This window comes from Saccostrea cucullata, unplaced genomic scaffold, assembly GCF_032062105.1.
Source record: "Saccostrea cucullata isolate Sc308-1 unplaced genomic scaffold, CSIRO_AGI_Scuc_v1 ctg222, whole genome shotgun sequence".
Taxonomy (NCBI): domain Eukaryota; kingdom Metazoa; phylum Mollusca; class Bivalvia; order Ostreida; family Ostreidae; genus Saccostrea; species Saccostrea cuccullata.
The window spans coordinates 169939-192761 of record NW_026934761.1 but is presented as its reverse complement, the minus strand read 5'-3'; the positions used below and the strand labels follow the sequence as shown (position 1 = coordinate 192761).

Genomic DNA, 22823 nt, shown 5'->3' with positions numbered 1-22823 from the left:
CAGTCTTCATAGTTTGAAATGTCAATTTGGCTTTTAATTCTTCTTCCGACATGGTGATAAATAATACACTGTAAATGTCCTACCAAATGAATCCTAAGTTGCTCTAGTTGTCCGAAACAGCTCTTCACATCATATCGTCACTGAACCATTAACTCTCATGTTGATACTGGAGACCTAAATTATGCACATCACACTGCCATATAATCCGAGTTAACCATTAATATATCCTGTCCACGACGCCATTTGTGATAACCAGATTTGTTCTTTTTATAAGTTTATTAATTATGAATTAATGATATTACAAATTATGATAATGGTAATTATATTGACAGTAATGACAGTGTGCTGCACAAATGAAAAATAAGAAAAACATAACATTACTTACAAATGTAAATTCACATGAATATTATGAAGCATTACTAAAAAAATAAATAAAAATAATTTTACAAAATATGACAGGCAGTTGACCTTTTCATTATAAAGATTTATAACATATTACACTCATAATAATCTCATGAATAAATATATAACATGCTTTAATTCATATAAATCTTACCCCAACTAGGGCCACAATGCATAAACTCAGGTCAAGGTCACCGTCGACCACAGTGATACTGTACAACCTAACCTAAAATCAATATACCTATGTTACCTCTAATTGTAGTTGTAAACAATAACAAAAGTATATCTAGTAAAATAAATTTAAACTTCTTCATAACAAAAGTCTATTAAACATCACTAGAAATAAAATGAATAGCCAATATGATGTGGAACGTTTTATCAACAAAACATGCTGAACTTATTCTATTAAAATAAATATTTTCAGACTTTACAAATATTAAAATAACCCTATCAAAACACAGTTTACTATCATGAGCAAAGCTATATTTAAAAAAATGTAAACTTACAGTTGGTACACCTAGTAGAGATATAATTCAGCTTCAACAATGTTACTGTTCAACACACAGCCTTCATAGCGCGAAACATTTCGTGCAAAATCATAAACTATGAAGTCACGTGATCACAGGAAGTGATGTTGAAATTATCAAAATATTAAACAATACATTTAAATAAAAACTTATGTGTATTTTCCATCATTATTTGATCAAACCTCACTTCGTTGTCATGGCTTGGATATAGATATTTGAAAAGAGGATTTCCATGTCCGCCACAAGAGAATGATCGCTCAACTTGAGAAAAATGATAATGACAAAAATTATTTTAAATGAAAATCTTAAATACTTTAGCTGAACAGAATTTCTGTTACTAAAAATAGATGCTGAAATTACCCTCAATGACAAACAGTGTATGAAAACAAAGAGAGATAACTCTATTGTAAAAATCACCACATCACATCAAGAATAGCAAAGCCATAATTGCTCATATTTATATGAAAGCATCCTCAGGTAGTATAGATTCAAGTTTGTTCAAATCATGACCCCCGTGGGTAGGGCGGGGACAAAATGGCCGATCCAAGTTTCTTGACAAAATTCTTGACAAAATCATCTTCTCAAGAATAGCAAAGCCATGATTGGTCAGGGGACTGCATTTGGATTTAAACTTTTCAATAATGAACCCATTTATTCTTTTCCCAGCCACAATGCTCAGGTGAGCGATGTGGCCCATGGGCCTCTTGTTAAGAAAATCTGAGGTTAAAGTATGGCTGTAACCACTTTTCAGTACTCTCAGTGCTTTCATTTTGTTCTGTTAGGGTTCCATAAATAGATTTTGGTTCAAATATGACGTCAGCGAATTTTACCCACAATTCTTGGATAATAATGACATAGAAACAGGAAGTTCATTTATCAATCTGAAATAGCTGGGAAACACCGTGTTAGTCAACGCTAAAAACAAAAACGTGACGACAGATTTTTATAAAACTGTCAATTATCGAGAAAGTTCGTTCAGTCTGATTTAACTGCTGTTAGTAAAACATTGGACTTCAAACGACTGTTTTATTTGGGATACAAATTATATAGGCCTAGGTCTATGTGTATTGGATTTATCTTTGGTAAGATATTGGGCGTTCTGTTTTATTTTCGATTTCGAAGAAATCGCTTTTTATCATATGAAAAATTATTCATTAAATGTTCATTTGCAACGTAAGGGATTATTTGTTTATTTTTTTTTAAACAGAAGAAATTTGTCTTTTAAAAAGAAAAATAGAAATCTTTTGTGTTTATAATCCACGAATACACTCCTCATGAGTTATTTTTGGATTCTCCCCCTTTCTCGCACGTGTAGTAGTCGTTCTTGGATTCCGCCATATTTTCACATCTAAAGCACGCCTGTGATTTTTACTGGCGATTGTATAAGTCTATTCAGGTTGGATTTCCAAAAAATTTGTAAAAATGTTATCAGTTTTTTGTTGTTTTACAGTAAGGAATTGATTTTTCACTGCAGTGTCATTTATTTAAATAAGATTCACATTTCCTTTGTGCTTCTAGATGTCCAATTGCACTGATTCTGAAAGTCCCCCAGCCAAGAAAGCTAGAACAGAAGCAAACGGTACTTCAAATACCACAGAACCAGTAAATTTGGTGAGCTACAGTTCATTAAAATCTACAGATCCATGCATGTTATATATACAAGTATCCTTTATTTTGGTTTCACTAGACCTACCCTTCCATTTTCGTATCGAGGGTTTTGGCAGGCTGACAATTGTCCCCAATATTTCTTTAATTTTATCATGTCATTGAACATGGACAAAGTTTAATGAATGTTTAAGCCTATTTTCATGATGTTTTTCACTTTATACCTTTGATAATGGACGATGAAGACACTATTTCAAGCTTTTCTCGTATTATAATTGATGTTATTATAAATGCATACTTCAAAACTCTATGTGGTATTTTGATCAATTGATATGCTTAAATTGCAACTAAGGTTGGTATTGAATAAAAGACTAGATTCAGCCCTCTCCCTTCAAATATGCTGTTTAATTTATTCTTCGTCATTTGTATCCAGAAAAGCATATATTGCATATATACTGTTATCGGGCCATACCTTTGAATAGTTTTATGCATTCGAAGATGTATGATTTATAACTTTCATATGGGATTGGTCAAGGAATGACCTATCATTTGTTTTGATTTTGAATGAATCTCATTATCTGGTTTAGAATCTTTGTGATCAGTCATCCTGAAAATGTATGAGAAATTACATAATTAAAATTCTGATTTACAGTTATGCAACATGTAACAATCTTTGCAGTATTAATCTATAAAAATAATAAGAGTTAGGGGGTGGGGATGATTCTAAATGTGTTATATAATTGAAGGTCTTCACTTTTACTTCAGAAGTATATAGAGCTACTATTTGATTTCATCATCAATTAACTCATTAAAGATGCATTGTAGCATGGCTTAAACTCCATATACATCGTCATGTATAATATTCATATTATTTAAAGAACTGGCTCATTATAATATTTAAAACTGTGTAGAAACTAACATTTTCAGTGCTTTGGACAGTTGTACATCATACAAGACTGATAACAATGCCTACATTTTTCTGTCAATTGCAGGCTTTGCAATTTCATTTATTTCTAAATTTGTAATGTTTTTAAAAACTTTTCTTGCTAAGAAGTAGTAAGTACTTTTTTGGTGAGGGGGGATGGAGGAGGAGATTGGTAATTTTTTTCTCTTGATGAAAAAACTTTACTTTTTGGCTACAAAAGCTTGCTAAATGATACTTATGCATAGTGTTCAATATATATAAATTATATATATTGATTAATCAATTTTAGGCAGTTATGAATATTTTGTTACTGAAATTTTAATCATTGATATCATCATGATCATATTTGCAGCATCTGAAATATGTACTTTTGAACTGTTTAAAAAATTCTTAAAAATCCTTACTGTAGAAATATTTTAAAATGGATTATTTCCATTGTTTTCAATTTATTTTCTGCATGAAATGCAAAAAAATTTAAATACTTCAAGATGTTGAATGTAATGTTTTTCCTTTAAGGTCAGCTAAAAAATATATATTAATTTTTCCTAAGAATTTGTCATTGAAGAACAAGTGCTTAAACAAGATTCCTCACAAAAAAATAGGTTACCTTACCAGGCATTTGGACAAGATACCACAGGGCCATATTTCATATATAACCCTTATGGGTAATCTTCTGAATAAACTTATAAATGCATCACCAATTTTGGTGTATTTATATTTAAAAAAAACTTTGAAAACAATGTAGAAATTAGAAGAGAATGACAAATATGAATATTTTTTATGTAATACCAAAAGACATAAAACATATATTTGAGGAACGTGTTGTCTGACCTTAACCTTGAACCATGAAATCAAATTCCCTTTTTGGCTTCAGGGCTTAAACCATCATATTTTACCCCATACAGTATATGCAGCTTTTATCAAATATAAAGTTGGATGAGGAACTACATTAGGGAGCACGCACTTCTCATTTTGGGGAGAAACTTTGAAGGGTTAATTGGCCGTAAATACTTTGTGTTACATGTATTACTATAGAATGGGGTAAATAGTTTTATTATAGAAACAAGTGACTATGTCACAATACAACAGTAAAACTCGGTTATAACGAAGTCACTGGGACCTATGAAATTACTTCACTATATATCCTTAATTTGTGATATCCATATAAGGAATTCTTTAAATTTATATAGCTGGGGATCCAAGATCACTTCACTATATCCTTGCATTCGCGATATCTGTGTTCATACTAAACGAGTTTTACTGTTCGTAATTGAGTAACAATACACCATTATAATAGTAAATCATGATGATGGTCCATTAATAATGCATCAAAAGTCCAGTATCTAGGAATTCATCATATTAGTATAAATTGCCATAAAGAGAAATTCTTCAGGCTGTATATGTGTATCAGTAAACAGACGCTGCTGTGTGTTTATTGTTTGCATGGCATTGGAGGCTAGTCTACTGACACCTTCTTTCATGTTTTGATTAAGATGGGAAACAAAGCAGACAAACCATCACAGAAGGTAACTGAATGCAGTCTGCACTAAAGACACAGACTCTATAACCCTGTCTGGCTTACCAGTTAAATAGAAAAGTTAAACCATTATTGATAGTTGTCTGTCTAAATGATTTTTTTAGTGCAGACTGAATTAATGCTGCATATTTGCTATTTACTGTGAATGCAAGCTAATTCTTTTTTTACCTTTTATACAAATATTTTACATACATGTGTAACAAGTTGGTGGTTGTCACATTTTTTGTGCATAGTTGTGGTTAATGAATATTATTCAATTAATTGTGCATTTGCAATCCAAACTCAAATAAGAGAGGTTTTGCAAAAGTTAATTCTGAAAAAAATATTGAATTCTTACATATATATATATATATATATATATATATATATACTAACAGACAACTTTTACAAAAGAGATTCCAGAGACTTGCTTATCAATGACCAAAGTCAAGAGGTCAAGATTGATAAATCTGGATCAGTGAACTATAAATGGCTTCATTTAAGTAGAAGATCTATAGTTAATTAAAGGAAAATACCTATGTTATTCAGTGTTACTTGACTTAACTGAGCAAATAATAGATTGGACATAGCTGATAAGCAAGCTTATTTTGTGATGCTTACTAAAACTGTTTTTCATTGATCTATTTGTTGTAAAGTACTAAGTTCTCAAAAGTACCAATACGTGTGTAAAATGTGTACTGTCTTTTACACATATATGATGTCATCCACTGTCATACTTCATAATCAAAAAGTTGTAAAATCAATAAAGAATCAATAAAGAAATCGGTGTACATGGCATAATCAAGAATTTCAAAATCATGCAGCTGGTACATGTATCAAAACATTAACCAGGCTGAAATCATGCTCATTGTACCAGCAAAAATATAAAAATTGATTTACAAATATATTTATCATCATGATCATGTTTATAAATTAAAATTGCAATGCTTCAGCAAGGTACCCTCTCTTATTGTCAAAGTACCACCATCTGTTTCTTATCTGAAAGCTTTTAATCCTGGCATTAAATATAAATGACCAAAAGTTTCTTCTAGTCAGCCTTTGTATTATTTAGCAGTGATTAGAGAGTGTGCTTCTGTACGGATTTTGATAAGATACCAGTTAGGGGTGTACCTTTGGTCTAGGATTAGAAGTTGATAAAATGAATGATTTACTTTCGTTTTCTTTATATTTCTTAGAAATCTTTCTTTGGTAGGATAGGTTTACCAAGAATTCTTAAAAATGATTTAAATTTAAAAGGAAACTAAAATTTTGATGATATAAAAGTACATTTAGTAAAAAATTACTTAGGATAACTCTTACATCATTTATTTATTGAAAAGTTCATGAACATTTCAAAAACACAACAAAAAGAAAAATAATTGTTACATCTTCATGCTTTTTTATGGACAAAAAAATAATTTTTCACCATTGCATGCTAATTGTGTTTAGTTATTACTGCACGGTAAATGGAGGTTTAATATGTTGGGATATATTTTGCTTTTTATAATTTTGCATTTTAAATCACCTATAATTGTGCAAATACCTAGCAGATATATAAAGAAATACTAGTAGTTAATATTTTTTTTAGTAAACATTCATGTTTCATTTTGATCATGCATATTTTCTTTGTGTTACAAAAATGTCATTATACATGTCTCATTTATTTCTTTTACCTTTAATTGATACTTTTAAATTTACATGTCTGCTTTAGTGAGTGATTCATTGAACTTGTTTTATTTCATTGCCCAGTAAGTTGACTCCAATTCATTTTGTGAAGTCAGTATAACACTTTCACCTAAATCATTGTCATGATTAGGCGACCATAATTTGATTTTTAGTTTTACGGATCCGCCGACTCTTAAAATTTGCATTTCAAAAAAAAAATAAAATCGGAATTTTTCAATCCGCTCGTGTCAAACCTGTGTTTTATAAAAGCAAATCAGTCAGAAACGTAAAAAAAAACACATGTGCAGAATGGTAGAAGAAGGTGAGCTGTCAACTTTGATTTTATCGAGAGTCTACCAATTCTGAAACCTCCCCATCGCATGTCTCTCTCTATTTTTTTAATTGCTGTTTCTACCGATTTCGAAAATATCCGGATTTTTTACCTTCTTCGATTTGTAAAATACCGACAAGTCAAAACAAAAATGGCTGTCATGCAGTGTTTACCGGTAGCTAATCTGCTTAGTGCCACTGATAACAGGTAATTATCAAGGTGTCAACTGTGCTACCAGATGTAATTGCAGTTCTAATTGCTCATTATCCTCATAAAAAGTGTTTTTTATCAAAGACAGAGATACCAGATGTGGAAATTTTGCAAAAAAGGGCGGTAAATAACGATATGAATTTTTTTGATACTTTGCTGCAAACAAGTTTATATGCGCCTAAAACAAAACAATTCCTCCATAAATAATACGGTGACCAGGAAAGACATAAACTATAGTACTTTATTAATAATTTAAAGAGGAAATGAAAGCAAGTACATGGTAACTAATAAAGAGTCTGCAGAGGGAACACTGCGTATTATGAGACTCAGTGACTTAGCAAATCCTACATCAACACCAGTATATAAAAGCCCTTGAAACTGTAGAGCAACTTGACAGTACCTGTAGAAGACTTCTTTGAATTTAAGTAGCTAAACAGGGTAATAAAGTTTCTGAATTTCAAAATATAATATTAGCAAATTGGAACAGGACTACAATAATGCTTTGATATCATATGTACTAAGAGTGAAAAAAATTTTGCAGGATCTAAGAATCCATCTAATTCATTCTCAATAGATTACGCATGTAATTTTTAAAAATGTTTAAAGTTTTAAGTTTGGCTAACAGGTACTTCCAATTGCTTCAATTTCAGATCTTTATTAAATCCAGGAAACAGTTGTCTTGCTCCTTATAATGAGAAAAATCCATTCATCAATCAGTTAAAAGCCGGAAACTCAGACCGTCTGCAGAATATTATTAAATCTTTTAATTGCCAAGTTAAACTTCGATATTTACCCTGAATATTATTCAAATGACATTCAAATGAATGTGCAAACTATACAGTGAAGAACATAATTAAATTTATATAATTTCAAATATTAAATGGTACTCATATTAAACAATGTTTGAATTAAAAGTTGTCATTTTTATAAATAACAACAATACAACATTTATACAAGTAATGTGTATTAATATTAAAAAAACATATCTTGTAAGTTGTTTATTGTTTTGTTTTATACTACAGTGAAATGTGTGACTTTTTATATGTGAAAAAGGTCGTTGCTAGAATGGTTTTTGTCTTTTTTTTTTTTTTTTCATTGCCCTCCGACTTGACCTTTCTTGAAAAAAAATCCGTAAAACTAAAAATCAAATTATGGTCGCCTTACTCACAAATGATGTGCAATGGAAATGATAAAAATCAAACATTGATGTGCTGTGTAACAAATCAATAAATGCATGGGATATTGCAAAGCTTGCATGCTATTCCACATTCCTAATTAAGCAATACCTTAGGCTGTCTGCTTCATACAGTACTTAATTAGTACTGTGTTATCTCAAATGCATTTGAATGTTACCACATGAAAAAAGTGTAAGGAAATTTTTAAATTGAAAAAGCTTATTCATGTTAAGTGGCATGGATAATCTTGCGCCTTTGGCTTTATGGGAATACAATGCTTAAAATACACACATAGGAAATCATGACAAGGAAGGAACTTTAACAATGTTAAAGCTTGTCATAAATATTTTTTAGAAATAAAAAGTAAATTTACTTTTTACAGTTAAAATTTGTGCGTAATTTAAGTTTTTAATATTACTTGCAGATTGCTATGGCTCAAAATGGGGCAGTTGATGGAAAGGGTGAAATTGACGAGAGTCTGTACTCCAGGCAGCTGTAAGTATTGGTTGTCATGACATCAGATGCAACGGCTTCAAAATTATTGGTGACAAGCGAAGTGTTAAGAATCATTGGTTAAATTCCATGGATAAATGAATCATGTTTGATTTTATGTTTGTATTGTCATTCACAATTTCAAATTTCAACTGTGTATTGAAAAAAAGATTAGTAAAAAGATTTTTTTTAATTAAAAATAGAAATTTGAATCCAGTGTAAAAAGCTAGCTATTGTTATACTGTCTTATATGTGATGCTTTGATTAAGGTTCTCATTGACAAGTTCTTGGTTGGATAATAGGATATCGATTTGACTCCTTTGCCTTTTGTAAATCCTTTAAAATGATTTTGGATTTATTGTGAATGATTTTGGATTTATCGTAGGTATGTGCTTGGTCATGAGGCCATGCGGCGGATGGCTAACTCCAATGTCCTGATAGCAGGGATGAAGGGCCTGGGGGTGGAGATCGCCAAGAATGTAGTTCTGGGAGGGGTCAAATCTGTCACTATACAAGACACGGAAAACACAGACTGGAACGACCTCAGCTCACAGGTGACCGTCTATATATAGCAACAATTACTCACACAACTAGGCTTAATAACAATAAAAGATATGTTTAAAAAGTAGGCACAATGATTTAAAAGTTCTTCTTTGAAAAAAGTTTGCATATGCTTGTGGTAGTTTTCAATTAAGCAGACTCTGTGTTGATTATATGGTATGAATTTTCAAGAAAATACATAATAATTTAGTATCAGATGTTGAGCTTGATTCTGTGAGAGCAATGTATTGCTTTTATTTCTTGAAGGAAATGTTTCTGTAACCTGTAGTTACCATGGTGACTTTGTTGTAGGATGTTAAACAAACAGAATGATGTATAATTTTAGTTTTTTCTGGGTGAGAAAGACATTGGAAAGAATCGAGCTGAGGTGACCTGCCCTGAACTGGCCGAGTTAAACACCTACGTACCTGTTAATCAGAGCACAGAGCCTCTCACAGAGGCATTCGTTAAAGCGTTCCAGGTGAGTAGCTGCTCCAAATATGCCCTCGAAAGTGTGTCTCTGTATGGTTCACTCATTACTTTGAGCATCTTGAACGTTCAGCAGTTACTGACAATAGTTATGAGGATGAAAACAGTTAACTTTTAGAAAGAAGTCTTTCTTGTTTTAAAAAGAGGGTAGGAGGATAATTAAATAAAAAATTGTGGTCTTTACAACCAAAATTACAGACTCCATACATTGTCACTTCTGGTGTATTAAGTACTTAGTAGGTAAAAGCATTTGTTTGACAAATTGTATAGATTTACAACTGCTTCGTCATGGGCATTAGGGGTTAATTTTTGATTTATTTTTATTCATACTTATTTGTCATTGCTCATAATACATTTGAATATAACCATAACTTAAAAATTCCAAATTGTATTACTTTTAGGTTGTTGTCCTGACCAACTCAAATCTGGAAGAACAAATAAAGATAGGAGAGATTTGCCATAAGAACAACATTAAATTCATAAGTGTCGACACTAAGGGACTTTTTGCGTAAGCAATGATATTATACATGTATTAATGACTGGTAGTGGAGTTGATGATTGCAACATTTAAATTTTGCAGTTTGATAACTGAAAAAAAATAGCATGTTTAAATTTTGTTTGAATTCTTATAATACGGAATAATTCTGAGTTTTATAATAAATTATGTTTTGATTTCCAGGGAGCTTTTTTGTGACTTTGGGGAGAATTTTTCTGTCATTGATGTGGATGGGGAAGAACCCATAACAAATATGGTGGCTGCCATTACTAAGGTAAGACTGACAAGAAAATATCAGGGTTGTCATTTTCCTTTGAAGAATTAGAGATGAAAGATGTCGCAAAAATTAAGTGATCTTCAATATACCGTCGGACATAAGTAAGAATTCATGATCAGGTGTAAATGTGTGTACAATACTAGAATTTTTTTTATATAGAGTAAATAAGGAAATGTGAACCAGCTTTATAGCCTGGTATCTTTAATATAATAAAGACTGCTTTTATTCTGTGTAGGATAAGGAGGGTGTGGTAACATGCCTGGATGAAGCACGTCATGGTTACGAAGATGGAGACTATGTTTCATTCTCTGAGGTCCAGGGAATGACCGAGTTAAATGGATGTAAACCAATTAAAATCAAAGTGCTTGGTAATTATAGTTCATTACATTATTTTCATTGTTAATAATTTGGTCTCTGTTTACTTTACATATACTTGTGTAAAATGATTATTTTCCCATGTGGAAGAAGAAGAAAGTTGTTTTTTTCTTGTTAGATTGAACTTAACTACCAGCTATTTGATACAGTTTGTTTGAATAGAATATATCTTGATTGCAGGACCTTACACATTCAGTATTGGAGACACAACTAAGTATTCAAACTACATACGAGGGGGAGTGGTCACTCAAGTCAAGATGCACAAAAATATTCAGTTTGTACGTTGTTGTCTTTCATCTGAAGTTCATGTTATAAATAAAATACCCTCCTTAAGTACTTAAAAAATTCACATTTTTCAAAGAGAAGGCAAATCTTTCTTTTAATTGGAGGAAATTCAGGATGCATTTCCTTCTCACATGCATATGTTAAAACAAGACTTATTGTGACTTATGCGATGTTGACAGAAATCAATCAAGGCTGCTTTAGATGCCCCAGAGTTCCTCATGACAGATTTTGCCAAGTTTGACCGCCCAGGTCAACTACATATTGGATTCCAGGCCCTGTATGAATTCCAGAAACAAAAAGGACAGTTACCTCGAAGTCGATGCAAGGTAACAAGTCAATAAAAATCTGATATTGCAGAACACATGCATATAACTTTGTTGCAGTATTATTTCAATGGATAAAAAAGCTGGATAAAAAAAGAAAAAAAAATTACTTGTAGACATAAATAAATATCCATTAATGTAAAGCTATGTTATTGTCATGAAAATCAGTAATTTTACATGAACACGTGTATTGAATTAATCAAATTTAAGTAAAATTCTAAAGTGGTAGACACTAGTTGATTTTATCCTGTGAGGTTAATATAATGTCTTCTTTCCTAGCCTGATGCTGACGAATTCCTGGCCATAGCTAAAGCATTGAATGATAAGTCCATGGCTAAAGTGGATGAACTGGACGAAGATGTGATGAGGGAGATGGCCTACACATGTCGGGGTGACCTCTGTCCTCTAGCCGCCATCATGGGGGGCGTTGCAGCCCAGGAGGTCATGAAGGTAAAGATCATACCAAGGTCAAATCTCAGCTGGGAATAGCACACTGTGGCAGACCTGTTTACCCTTACGATTTCGCAGTATTTTGTAGGGATTTTTAGTTTAAAATACGTCTCACGTTTTACTATCATGAAAATACGGAAATCGAAAATACGAGAATTTAGGAGTTAGTTTGCGTTATGATCTGTCTTAGTTTAACGCTTTTTAATCGCTAAACAAGAGAAAGAATTAAACATATGAATGAAGTCAGGTTGCCAAAATGCTGTGGTATTATAGAATGACAAAGATTATGTTGTTAAACCATGTTTTTGTAATCAGAAAAGCAGTTGTTATCTTTTAATATACAGTATGTTAAATCGATGAATACTGAAATCTTACTGGCAAATGCAAATTCTCACAGACAAATCTAATCAAAAATACTGAGAGACAGTGGTATGGGTAAACAGGTCTGCTGTGGTCAAACCTCAGGTGTAAATAGATAGGACAGGGATTTAGCTGTAGTATGAAAGAATCATGGGAGATGCATGAAAATATTTTTCACATCTGCGATGTGAAGAATAACTATACAATTTCTCATTTATTTGGATGTATTTGTCTCCCTAAATGGTTTATGTTCAGGACTTTGTAGAAAATAACATTGTCTGATATATTTTTGCATTTTTCCTTAAAAAGAAGAATATGACATTGAAAAATCACATGTTATAAATGTATACAGTAGAAATTTATATTTTAAAGCATCACATTTACAGATAGATAAATGCATTTTGTTCATTGTAGGCTTGTTCAGGAAAATTTAACCCTGTGTACCAGTTTATGTATTTCGATGCCTTGGAATGTTTACCAGCAGACAAAGATAAAGTCCTTACAGAAGATAACTGTAAACCAGTGAGTAAACAATATAACACTGTGGATAATAAAATGCTGAACACTGTACAACACTATCTATAAAATACTGCTATAAGTTTTTCTGTGGAGAAGATCTTATTGATATCTTGAAAAATGGATTCTATTGACTGCCAAAGATTTTTTCCATGTAATGAATTATTCCCAGTTTAACTTGTTTAAAAAATAATCTGATATGTATATTAATTAATTGTTAAACATTCAAGAGATTTATATTTGTTTGCATCAATCATTTAACTTTTATTTCTTGATTTACAGACAAAAAGTAGAACTGATGGACAGGTGGCCGTGTTTGGATCAGAATTCCAGGAAAAGATAGGAAACCTGAGATACTTCTTGGTATGTTGATTAATGCTGACACACTGGTATTCTGGAGACAAATATTTTATCTGATAATTAAAAGACAAAATATGTTGGGTAAAAATTTTATCATTAAAATCTGAAAAAAAGTTTTTAGTGGATTCTGCTTAGAATCTTCCCAATGAAACAGTTCTAATTATTATGCCATTTATTATGGTATTTATTATGATGTCTATAGAAATGGAATCATTTAAGACCATGCATTTGTAGGTAGGAGCTGGGGCTATAGGCTGTGAGATGTTGAAGAATTGGGCTATGATGGGATTAGCCTGTGGGGAGAATGGCCTGGTGTACGTGACAGACATGGACATTATAGAGAAGTCTAACCTTAACAGACAGTTCCTCTTCAGGCCCTGGGATGTTCAGGTCTGCTTACAAAAGATTACTGTCTTTTTTTCATTTCTTATGAAGAGATAAGCCATGTTAAGGCAGTACAGGCTAGCAAACTGTTATAATTTTAGTGTATATTTTTTTTTACATATTCAATTGTGGTGTTCCCTTTCAATACTCAAATTGCAACTGTGAATGAAATGCAGTCATAGAAATATATACATGTACATATATATGTGAAAATATTAATTGCAAGGAAGGAAAGAATAATCATTTAATGATCCAAGAAATACTGCAAATCTCAGAATTGAGAGTAAACTGTTTTTTATTTAAATTTTTTTTTTTTTGAAGAAACCCAAATCTTCAACTGCAGCTAAAGCTGCCAAAACCATGAACCCCTATCTGAACATCACCCCACAGGAGAACAGGGTTGGTCCCGACACAGAAAACATCTACACCGACGATTTCTTTGAGAAGTTGGATGGTGTTGCCAATGCCTTGGATAACATTGATGCCAGTAAGTGGTCATACTTGGAACATTTTTTTTTCCTTCTGTAAGTTTAAACTGTTTCGGATTAAAGCTTTATTTCCTTTTTATGTCAGGAATGTACATGGACAGGAGGTGCGTCTACTACAACAAACCCCTGTTGGAGTCGGGAACTCTGGGGACTAAGGGGAACGTACAGGTGGTCATTCCTAAACTGACAGAATCCTACTCTTCCTCCCAGGATCCCCCCGAGAAATCCATCCCCATCTGTACCCTCAAGAACTTCCCTAACGCTATAGAGCACACACTTCAGGTCAGTCTGTGATTAAAAAACAGTCCTTTATAAAGCCTACAAATAGAACCATTCAAGTGTTTACATGTTTTTATAAACATTTTGGACTATACAGTCTGAGGAATTTTCAATTCAAAATGAGTAGAGTTAGTTATGGTTATCATGGTTATAAGGTCTAAGTGTGAGTACATGAATTAGTTTGTACTGATTTTTAATTTGGATGTCCCTGTTTTCAGTGGGCCAGAGATCAGTTTGAGGGCTTGTTTGTACAGCCTATTGAAGGAGCTCTACAGTACGCCCAGGATCCTAAGTTCATGGAGAGGACAGCCAAACTTCCTGGAACACAACCTGTAAGTCTCAGTATAAAAAATGCTAATGATGCACAAAAGACTCTTCCATTTTACATACATTAAAAAATTCTGTAATAAAATTGGAAATGATGAACATATCTTTTGATAAATATACTTGTATTTCTCATAAAAAAAGTAAATATATCAAGATAACAGTGTGTTACACATGTACATCTTCTTTATATGTTTCTTGTAGTTGGAGACTTTAGACAGCATAAAGAAGGCTTTAGTAACAGAACGACCATCCAATTTCCAGGACTGTGTGACTTTTGCCAGGAATTTATTTCAGGAGAACTACAATAACAACATACGACAGCTTCTGTTTAATTTCCCACCTGACCAGGTCTGCAGGAGTTTCCTTTTCTTCTTTTAATTCAAGCTCTTTGGGCCATTAAGATACATGGACATTATAGTAATTATAGCCTTTCTGTCTGTCAGCACTTTTATGTGGGTAGCTTGAGTACCTTTAACCAACAGACTTCATATCGCTAAATACATATAGGTGATTGATGTTAAGAGAAAGACGACAAGTTCCTTGTTTACTTGTTCAGGGGTCAAAGGTCACTTTAGATTATTGTAATTCATAGACTCTGTATTTTATACTCCATATTTTCTATGTACACATTGGTATTTAACAACTGTGTTGTTTTTCAAGATTTTTACATGTGTTGAAAGCATTGGGATCTGTGATCTAGCTAGCTATATGGATCCCCCATCACTTACAGAGAACCTAATAGATAGGGCTGAAACGATTCACCGAAATATCGATATTGTTCGATATAAGTGCTCGGTTCAATGTTCGATTCACCATCTCGATTTTCGGTTCGATACGTTTTTTATAATTGGGTTTGGTTAACTCTTTGAAATAGATCGGGTTTGACATTATTTTAACAGTTTGACACACACGAGGGAGAAAATTTGGACGGTCAAGTTTCAGAGTAGGCTGCCTCTGCTATTATTTATAGGAATAAAGTGTTCTTAATCAACAGAACCACAAGTATCAGAGATGTGCAATTAACAAATTAGTAAATTCGGGCTAGTAAAAATTATAACTACGCATGTAATACATGAAAAATACAACTGGTATTTTACTCATTTTTTGCTATCAAATTCCCAACCAGTGAATATTTTCCAGGCAGCATGCTCCTACTGTCAATAAATCTCCATAATTTTCTCCATTTGCAGTACTTCCTGACTTATTTACTTCCAAAAACGATCGGTTTTTTTCCTAATCCGAATTTCCTCCATTCCTCCGTTGATTGTAAATACATGCAGCTTTCTCATTAAATTATTTACGATCACTCAATCAACTGAAAGATCAGTGTGATTCACATGAAATATATTTCTAGTGTATTTAAGGATTTAATATGAAAACAAAGTGAATTTATTTTCATTCTAAATGAGCTAGTGCAAAACAATCAGAAAGGGAAAGATCTTCAGATAATTTTTTTAAATTCATTTTTATTTTCTGTCATAATCATTAATTTTATATGATTTAATTTTAATTGTGAATATAAAATTTTAAATTTTCAGAGAATGACCTTGGTACCCTGACTTTTTCAATGATTAATTTTTTTTTCAACATTAGTTTTATTTTAATTTTTGTCCCTATATTTGGGCTAATAACTTTTTACTTGGGGCTAGTAACTTTATTGCTGCCACTAGCCCGCGGGCTAGTACTTGAATTTTTAAACTGCATACCCCTGTTAGTATATTTCTATGGTATCACCTCCTTTTACTCTTTTCTTTTGAAATCTGAATATGTTTTCTTTAACCTTATGAATAGTTTCATTCTTAAATTGTATCGTATTGAAAAAATTGAATTGTGACACAAGTATTGCAATACGTATCGTATCGTGGAGGGGGCGTATCGTTTCAGCCCTACTAATAGAACAAGATAATGAATAACATATTTATTTTCAGGTGACTAGCTCAGGAGCCCCATTTTGGTCTGGTCCAAAACGATGCCCTCACCCTATAGAATTTGATGTAAAAAATGTAAGTTTGAAAGAAAACAGCACGAGAAGTTTTATTTTTGCAGAAAATCACAATGAACAAATTGAAAAATGCTAGTTTTTTAAAAACCCTATGAATTAAAAAAAATGCATTGTTTTTTCAGGAAACCCATATGGACTTTATAACTTCTGTTGCTAATCTTCGGGCAGAGATGTATGGTATTAAACAGGTCAAAGATCGAAAGGCTATCTGTGATATGGTATCAAAGGTCAAAGTTCCCGAGTTCAAGCCGAGGTCAGGAATTAAGATAGAAGTGACCGATGCTGAACTAGAGGGCAGGCATTCAGGAAGTGTAGGTTAGTGAACAGCAGATTATCTGATGTGTTTTATCAAGTTAAAAGAGGGAGGGATGTGTGGTTTAAGCTCAGCTGAACCGAAGAATCCTGTAAGCTTTTCTGGTTGTAAGGCCACGTAAAATTGAAATGATGGTTTGCAGACCTGCACACATCTGTTTTGAAGTAGTGCATTGCAAATTTTATTGTATTTTTGTAAAACAGTTTTATAAAACTGTATACATATTATCTTTTGTACAGATGCTGATGCCTTTGAAAAACTACAGAAGGAACTACCGCCCGTGGATAATGTGAAATCTATGAAGTTAATTCCTATTGAGTTTGAGAAAGATGATGATACTAATTTCCATATGGATTTCATCGTAGCTACCTCAAACCTACGAGCTGAGAACTACGACATTCCACCAGCTGACAGACATAAGGTATTATGTGCAATTTAGGATAGAGAAAGTAGGAACATTTCTTCATGCACACTGTATTATATTTAGCTGCAAAGAAGGTCAATAATTGTTATATTGTTTTCTGTTTGCAGAGCAAACTGATCGCTGGCAAAATTATTCCTGCTATAGCCACAACAACAGCGCTAATAACAGGCCTAGTGGCTATTGAACTGATCAAGGTATGCCAGACTTGACGTCAAACATTTATAAAACATTTATTACATCACTGGCACACAAAAGATAAGGACTTGTAGGGGAGCTCTCATTTATTGACATTTCTTTTTTGATTTTGAGGCAATCAAGAAGCACCTTTAAATGAACAGAAAGATTATATACATTTATGTTTTGATCTATAGTTCCTATATGGTGATGAGTTTTCCTTTAAAATTTTCAGCTAATCCAAGGTCATAATAAACTGGAATATTACAAGAACGGATTTGTTAACTTGGCCCTGCCGTTCTTTGCATTCTCTGAGCCCATAGCAGCACCAAAAAGCAAGGTATTCAAATCTATATGTACTCCTATTCCATCATGAATATTATAAATACAAAACGCAGCTATGACACTAGGTCTAAAATGAAATATGTACGTACAAACCTAATGTATTATGCCGTTGCTTTTTTTATTTAGTACTATGACACGGAGTTTACCCTGTGGGACAGGTTTGAAGTACAAGGAGACATGACTCTTCAAGAATTCCTAGATTATTTCCAGGTAATTTATGAATTTAGTAATTCTGAACCTGTTTGTAACTTGCATCTATCAGTCACAAAGACTGTAAACATTGTCTACATTAAATAGAATTGGTCAGATTATTTATGGCTGTGTAACTATTTGCATGAGTAAGTTGCTTAAATAAATGAACTTGACATGAATAGCTCATGCTCTACACACACCACATTTATAGGTGTTAAGAGTATAGACTAATAAATTAATTTTAATTTGCAGAAAGAGTACAATCTGGAGATTACCATGTTGTCTCAGGGTGTATCCATGTTATATTCATTCTTCATGCCTCCCGCCAAAAGACAAGAACGCCTTGGACTGCCGTAAGTGTTTTATTTTACATGAAAGGAGGATTTTGAATTAAGAATTGCTCTAAACCTCACTTCTACAGTCTTTAAAAGACATAATGTAGCATACTGTAAACCTGGTACAATTTATGCTATGTACTACAGTCTTTTTAATATAAATGTAAGGCATATAATGACAGTCTGAGAAATCCGCGTAATTTTCTACCCGCGGATTAAACAGAAATTGAGATTCCGTGGAATTATGACCCCGTGGAAAAAAGTACGTCTACAGTAAATGTACATCTGACACTATTTTATTTGAAATTACAGGCTATCAGAGGTGGTTAAAAGAGTCTCCAAGAAAAAGATTCCTAGTCATGTGAAGGCTTTAGTGCTAGAGCTGTGTTGTAATGACAAAGATGGAGAAGACGTGGAAGTCCCTTATGTCAAATACAACCTACCACAGTCGTAACATAAACACCACAATAGTTACTCTACCACAGTGGCAGGATTGTGGCGTCTTCTCATATTGAGAGAAAACAAGACTGGAAGTGGGGCACAGCCATGAAGTGCAATGAATATTACCAATATTAAAGACTTGTTGTATATGTAATTCTTAATACTTTATGACTTTTTAAAAACAACTAAAAATTCTGAAAGGGACATTTAAATTTGACTTGATATTCAGTGTAGTTGTTTCATGCTACATTAATGATATGTAATGTGCATAATAATTTATTGCGAATAGGAGGTTTGTACATGGAGTATTAAAGTCATTTTTCTGATTTATCTAGTATTGTAGATTTGTTTGTTGTGTCACCGTTTTTTAAAAAAGGAATATAGCTGAACATGCTTTGATTCCAAGTTATAACAGTTTCATATCGTTTCTGTATATACTTGATCAGTGAACTTTTCTGAGGAGAATGTCCTTTAAATATGTTATTAAATGTATGTCCAAATATTGTAGTTTCCAAAGTTATTTTGCTTTAAAGCCTGTTTTGAAAGTGGCCACACTTCTTTTATATCTACATACGAGTGTTGATCCCAAAATATTTACATTTCTAATATTTTTCTGTATGATAAATCTTTGAAAGTTTGGTGAGTTAATAACATGAATTTAAATTTCGCCAAGTGAAAGGTCAGGATCTAAGGAGGCCTAGTTTGCATCTAAATCTCGAGCATCTGTCTTTATGTTCTTGTGTTAGGGCGGGGCTCTATTAATTATATAGTAAAAATGCATAAATTCTTTGAAAATCATCTTCTCTGCTCCTGGGTATTAAACAAACTAACCTGTAACCAAGTACATAGTTATGTTGAATAAGAGTGCCTCTTCAAAAATTGTGAATTTCATGGCCCCAGGGTCAGGGGTTTTGGTGTTAGTGTTATATAGAGAAAATGCATAAATTCTTTTGAAATATTCTCTTCTGCTCCTGAGTATTACACCAATGAACTATGTACATAGTTATGATATATATTTTGAATTTCAGGAGGGTCAAGGTTTTGGTGTTAGGGGCGGGGCTCTAATGATTATATAGTGGAAATGCATGAATTCTTCAAAAACCTTTTCCTTTGCTCCTGGTTATTATGCCAATGTTCTTAGTACATATTAATGATGCTGAAAGGTGCCTCTTCCAAAATGGTTAATTTCAGGGCCCCTGGGTCAGGGTACTTTGGGTGGGGTGTGACTATTACATAGTCTGAAAATAAATTAATGCTTTGAAATCTGATTTTTAGTATTAATCAACCATTTATGATAAATAAAATTTATGATAAAATTTCCAGAATTTTGAAATATGTGCCCCCAGGGTCAGTGGTTCCTTGGGTGGGGTGCACAACTGGTTATAAAGTGGAAATGCATTTTGTCTTTGTTACTCTGATCTACCTCTGGGTATTAAGTAACCAAAGTAAGCATGGTAATTAGTGTATGGTTATGATAAACAATGGTGCCTCTTTCAAAACTGTGAATTTCACGGCCTCTGGTTTAAACTGTATAAGGCCCGTGGGCCTCTTGCACAGATTAAAATACACTGGAAGGAAAAAGAAACGCATAGTAAAACTTTTGAAGTGAACTAAAACTGTTTTGAGTGTACATGTGTATTTTTTAGTATTGTTATCAAACATTTGAATTAATCTTGAATCAACAAGTTTCCAAAATCGGTGATACTTTCACAGATTCTTGATTACATAATGCAACTGTGCACCCCTATTTTACTTTATTATTTGACACATTTCGGGGCTTCCAGAGCAAATGGTCTATGGCATCTGTGGTAATTTTGGCAGGTCCAAAACTTGACCTAGACATAACATTTTGCTTCTGGGAGGAATGCATATGGTTTCACACAGACACACGCAAAAGCAACCAATATTTCCTTGTATTTCTAATTATGTTCTATCCCATGAACGTGTATTTTGCTGTATGAGGCACCGTTTTGGTATTTACTGGCAAAAAGTGATATCACCTATTCGAATAGGTGATATCGCTTTAATCACTTACTCGAATAGGTGATGTTACCTTTTCAAATTAGTGATATCAACTAATGGAAATGAGTATGTGATATTACATATTCGAAAAAGTAATATCACCTATTCGAATAGGTGATATCATCCATTCAATTTAAATCGGTTACATCACCAATTCGAATTGGTGATATCGCATATTTGTTTTTCTTACAACAATAAATAATGAATCCGCCGTAGACTATCTAAGGTTTCCAATGGAAGCAAGAAAATTCCGACTGCCCAGTTTTCACCTGTATTTTAGTCCAGGATTTATTCAATACCTTATGTTATGGATCCTTGTATCACTTTTTGGCGGTAAATACCAAAACGGCGCCTCATATTGGTCTTACATACGTTGACAAGAGAATGATTTGCTTGTAAAAATCTAGTCCTAAAATGCCAATCTGCTTTGATTTTTGCTATTACTGCCCGAGTCTCAAATTCCTGAGAACCAAGTTTAATGTGGAATAATTATTTCCCTTATTACAGTTAGAGCAGCACCATCAGCACCCAAAGTTCTCTATGTAACTGTTGAAAATAGTTACAATTTTCCCAGATTTGTCTATTTTAGTAAACAACTGATCTTGTACAAAAGTCAGAGTTGCCCTGGTCAACTTTCAGCAAGGTTGTGATAGATACAATCGAACCATTCATATTCTGGGAATCTATTTTCCTTCAGACTGGTCAAATTCTTCAAGTTTGATTTTCCCATCTGAGATTCATCTGACTGTTATTCACAAAACAGTCTTGATCATTTTATGACATTTTCTTCCGCAATTATGGCATTTGAAAGGAAACTTGCCTTGCTTGCTTAAAGAACTTGAAGTGGCGGGTGGTTCTTTTGGCGAGACATTAGCAATTTTCTTTTCTAAATCTTGAAGAGAAGCTTGCATTTCATCCCTCAATTGCCTTTATTGTTCCTTGTGTGAAAAATTCTCGAGAGGGACGTTAAACCACTCAATCCTTGACAACAGAGTCGTGTTACCTAAGCATCGGGTTATTGCTTGTGTTCCTGACATATCAACCTTTTCATCTTCTCTGGCGTTCTGCTCTACAGAAGGCCTCTATTTCCACAGCAAAAGGTACGGCATCGTTTAATGATTTTGGTAGTGACTGATGAAGGTAAAGGCGCATATCAAAACTGGTGTCTACAAACTGATCTTTGGTTATCTTCACAGTAACATCTCTTGGAGCCGTTGGATAAACGAGGTGTGCCAATCGCCGAATGCTTTCACCAAGTTCTGACAAAGATTCACTTGGTTTTTACGCTTTTCTCAAAGCATAGCTCGTTAGAGTTCAGTTTGATAAATTGCAGGTGCAAATCTTGACTCAAATGCGTCACACAGCTCCTTATATGTTCTATTTGCACCTGGTCGCATATTACCTAGTACAGTTTGAGCCTGTGCTCTTGAAGAAGCTGCAAAGTACAAACTTTTCTGTTGAGAATTCCATGAGTTGATACTGCCACATGCTTCAGAATTGTCCTTTAATCTATCCAAGACCCAGACCCGTTGCAGGTTGCAGGTTTCATTACTGATTTTTTGTCGTATAATATTCCTTGGACAGTACATTTGAATCATTCTTTCTCAAATCAAGAATATGCAGATCTCTATATATACTGGTTCCTGCACTGAATTGGATTCTGGTTGTTTGATCAAGTAACTATGGAGGAAGCTGATGAAGATACCGCACACCTTGGATTCAAGGGAGGGCTTGATGACAAATGTGTCTCGGTAGAAATTGGTTGCCTTATGCCTTGA

The 22823-nt window shown here is 33.1% G+C and overlaps 1 protein-coding gene across 4 annotated transcripts; it reads left to right on the top strand.

The window, feature by feature from the left end:
• Positions 1-1790: 1790 nt before the first annotated feature.
• Positions 1791-19353, top strand: LOC134241277 (ubiquitin-like modifier-activating enzyme 1). Of its 4 annotated transcripts, none has more exons than XM_062723339.1 (27): positions 1791-2011; positions 2448-2540; positions 4953-4985; positions 8781-8851; positions 9234-9402; positions 9735-9869; positions 10279-10385; positions 10557-10647; positions 10886-11018; positions 11206-11303; positions 11490-11636; positions 11913-12083; positions 12858-12965; positions 13242-13322; positions 13554-13709; positions 14025-14190; positions 14277-14473; positions 14689-14802; positions 14999-15145; positions 16726-16800; positions 16922-17114; positions 17352-17533; positions 17644-17730; positions 17946-18050; positions 18182-18265; positions 18500-18600; positions 18895-19353. In XM_062723339.1, exons 2-27 carry the CDS (start codon positions 2448-2450, stop codon positions 19034-19036), a joined length of 3186 nt encoding a protein of 1061 aa, XP_062579323.1. In that variant the 5' UTR covers positions 1791-2011; the 3' UTR covers positions 19037-19353. The 4 variants fall into 4 exon arrangements, with proteins under 4 accessions (XP_062579323.1, XP_062579325.1, XP_062579324.1 ...); XM_062723340.1 differs by lacking the exon at positions 1791-2011 and adding an exon at positions 2177-2325; XM_062723341.1 differs by lacking the exon at positions 4953-4985.
• Positions 19354-22823: the final 3470 nt, after the last annotated feature.